General features: G+C 45.2%; 1 protein-coding gene across 1 annotated transcript in view; it reads left to right on the top strand.

Moving 5' to 3' along the window:
* CSUI_004594 (regulator of chromosome condensation repeat-containing protein) overlaps positions 1-3,531 on the top strand; it is a gene marked incomplete at its 3' end in the record, with an annotated part of 14,136 nt that extends 10,605 nt beyond the window's left edge. Inside the window, exons 8-10 of the mRNA XM_068064782.1 lie at positions 73-933; positions 1,180-1,367; positions 1,941-3,531. Coding sequence (XP_067923246.1) covers positions 73-933; positions 1,180-1,367; positions 1,941-3,530 — 2,639 coding nt within the window. The remainder of the gene's footprint in view (positions 1-72; positions 934-1,179; positions 1,368-1,940) is intronic.
* Between the last annotated feature and the right edge of the window lie 19 nt (positions 3,532-3,550).

Genomic DNA, 3,550 nt, shown 5'->3' with positions numbered 1-3,550 from the left:
GTAGCTTCAGTCGGGGGAGAATGCAGGGGGTAGGAGACTACACACGCTTTGGTCGGTCATTCTTGATGGGAGAGAAGACAGCCACGGATTTTCATGCGAAGAACTCTTTCCCTACAAGTCATCAATCTCCCCAGCAAGGAGAAAAACAGGGAGAAGATACGTCTCATGGTATAAGAGAACAAGGAGAAGGAGGAGAAGGTCACCATGAAGGATCGAAGAGTTTCTCTGATCGAAGAAGAAGAAGCGGGGGGGGTGGAGAAGGAGAAGAACTTGATTCGCTAGTTATTTCTGTCTCCGCTCCTGATGATATGGCCGCGAGTGCTAAAGATTTTCCTCTTCGTCCCCCTTCTACATCGAGGTCGCCTTCTCCTGTGCAAAAGGAGAGAAATGATGGGAGTAGTAGAAGAAGATTAGGAGAGAAAGAATTAGGTAAAGAAGACGAAGAAGAAGAAAAGAAGAAAGAAGGAGGAAGAAGGGGGAGAGGAGGAGAAGAACAAGAAGAAGATCTAGTAGAAAGGCAAAGACGGCCAGCTCAAGAGGAGAGAAAAAGGAGAGAAGAAGGCGATGGCAGTTCTTCTCCGTTCATGGACTCATCTTCTTCTAAATGGATGAGGACGTCTATTACAGGGAGAGAAGAAGGGGCTAAGAGAGTGTCGGGTAGCTATCCCAGTGGTAGCAGTCTGTTTCCCTCATCTTTTGAAATGCGAAGAGGAAGAGATACTGTTTCAGGTGGACTCGATGGGGGGGCCAATAGTGGTAGTAGTAGCAGGAGAAGAAGAAGTTCAGATTTAGATTACTTTCTATCGAGCCAAGAAATGAGGAGGTCTTTGCTACTGTCAGCGATGACGCCAGCTCAACGTTACCGTGCGAGACTGTTTGAGGGGACAAGAGGAGAAGACGAGGCCTCCGCCCCTATCAAAGCTCAGAGTGATGGTAAGACGTCTACCTACATGCATACATCGTCATACATACATACAGAGTCATGCATCCATATTCATACGTATTCATACATACATACCTACACGTACATACACATACATGGTCATACATATTCATACATACATATTGATATTTATTCATACGTACTCGTGTTGCATGCGTACACACATCCGTCCCAGCGTTCATGCTAGTTTACGTAGATGTCTGTGTCGTTGTCTTGAGAATCGCCTTTTCTCTCAGATGAGCTGTTACTGTCGGATTTGGAGTTAAGAAAGAGATGGAGACTACCTGAGACCTTCTGTCGACCGTATGGATCTGAGAGAGGAAGCGCAGCACACCAAGGCGGCGATCATCTCTATCTGTGGGGCAAAGGGACTGAAGGAGCGCTAGGATGTAACCTCCTCAAGAATCAATACAGTCCTATTGAAGTAAGACTGCCCTCATAATGATATCCAGAGATGTTCACATAACATCTTCTCTGTATAGATAGAAAGAAAGAGGTGGTCTATGTGTGTATGCATGAATTTTTGCTTTCGTTAGATAGATAGATAATGACACGAGTTCTACGAGCGTATGTGTTTAGGTGGATGACATCTGTCTACCGTAGCTCTGGATAGATCGTCGAGATAGGTAGCCATACAAATGTAAGAGGGGGCAATAGTATCTTTGTCCCCAAGGATCTACTCCAAGACATATACATGCCTCTATGACGGCTCTGTCTCTCTCCCTCTCCCTATATATATTATATATATACATATCTGTGTATATATGGAGAGGGAGACGCCGACATAGATGGGTATAAATGGTGAGGGTTCGTATCGTCTCGGCAGTTTAGTATGTGCGAAAGCCATACACGATGGCGGCTGATGGACATCGTACAACACCGCATGCGTGTATACGTGTATGTATGAATGTGTATGTCTATGTATGTTGTATATAAGGTCGACATAAGTTGTCCTTGCGTCGTGTGTTGTCTGTATGTGTATGTCATTTGCATTCAGCTGCCGTTCGTGTTATCTTCGTATCGGCCATGTTACATCCAGATTCATGATATAGCCCTAGGAGGAGATTTCACTCTTACTTTATCAGGCTCGTATTCAACGTCATTCGTTATAGATAAACCCGTGCCTCCTCCTAGCCCTCGCGAAGGAGCTCTCTTCGCTCAGACGTCTCTTGATATCTATAGAGGAAGAGAGTCTTCCATACTTCATACAAGAGGAAGAAGAGAAGTTGATAAAGTCGAGAGAGAAGGTCGTCAAGGAGACGAGGAAGAGGACGAAGAACTGGAGGGAAAGATATGGCAGCCTCATCAGTCTCTCAGTCGAGGTGGTCTAAACAAAAAGACGGTCAACGGTTCGAAAGGAGAGGGTGAAGAGAGACAGAAGGAGGAGGAGGAGAAGAAAAAGAAGACGGAGAAAGGAGAGATAACAAGTCCGGATAGCCAGAAAAAGAAGGACAAGAAAAAGAAGACGAAAGAGGAAAAAGAAGGCAAAAGAGAACATAAAGAAGAAAAGAAGAAGAAGGGAGAGGTTCCTGATGAGACAGCAGATGAATCTTCTCTCTGTTTAACTTCTTCGTTCTCTAGCGGCGATCCTAAGAAATCATATCGTCGTGGAGAAAAAGAAGAAGAAGGAGAGACAAAGGATCCACAGGGGTTACCTCTCCCTCCAGGACCAGCACCTTCTTCACCTCAATCTTCTTTTTGGATAGATAAGAAGCGTGAAAAGGAAGAGGAAAGAAATCCACTTGCTCATAGTGAAAGAGTTTTCTCTCATCAGAGGGCTAGGGGAAGCAGTCGTCGCCGTAGTAGTAGTGGTCTTAGTAGTAAGTACAACACAGGAGAAGAGATGGCAAATTCAGATAAAGAAGAAGAAGGAAAGGAAAAGCAAGAGAAGGAGAAAAAGAACGAAGAAGAAGAAGAGGAAGAAGGTGTCTCTTCTTGTGGCCTGAGACATGAAGCTGATCACCCCCTAGTGCCGTCTTCGTCGCAGAATGCCCGAATGGGTGAAGAAGAGAAGAATCTTGTCAACTGTGAGAGTGTTAGGGAAGCCTCTGTCTCCCCTAGCGTACTCTCAAAATCCTCTGTCCTTCATCTCCCTTCTTCTCTTGACAAGGATGAAGAGCCTAGACCTCTTTCTGTGACACCTCATCCCTTTACATCTTCTTCCTCTTCTCCTTCTTCAACGTCCGCATGCACTTCCAATCCTTCTTTACCAGGTATCTGGAACGAGGTTGCTTCAGGTCAAACAGATCGTCAAGAAGAGAACAAGAAGAAGATACACACTCTCAGTGTCCCTTTGTCGTCTACACACCAAGAATGCACTCTGTCTTCTTCTCTTCATTCTTCTTTACCTGTTTCTTATCCTGCTGGCATTTCTTCTTTTCCATCGTCTTCATCTTCTTCGCAAGGTGTTGTTTCTTCTTCATCTATTCTTCCTGTTAAGAATCTCCCTCCCGGGCCGCACTCATCCTTATCAGTTTATCCATCATCCTCTCCTGGAGCCTTCTTCTTGGATACAGGGAATGCTTTATCTTCTTCTGCGATGATTCCTTCTTCTTCCTCTGCGTCATCTTCATCTTCTTCCTCGCCTTGTTCTCGCCGACTCTCCGT

Source organism: Cystoisospora suis (genome assembly GCF_002600585.1).
Source record: "Cystoisospora suis strain Wien I chromosome Unknown contig_2156, whole genome shotgun sequence".
In the NCBI taxonomy this organism is placed as follows: Eukaryota; Apicomplexa; class Conoidasida; order Eucoccidiorida; family Sarcocystidae; genus Cystoisospora; species Cystoisospora suis.
Note: the sequence above shows the minus strand (reverse complement) of the source record. Positions and strands in the feature narration are given on the sequence as shown.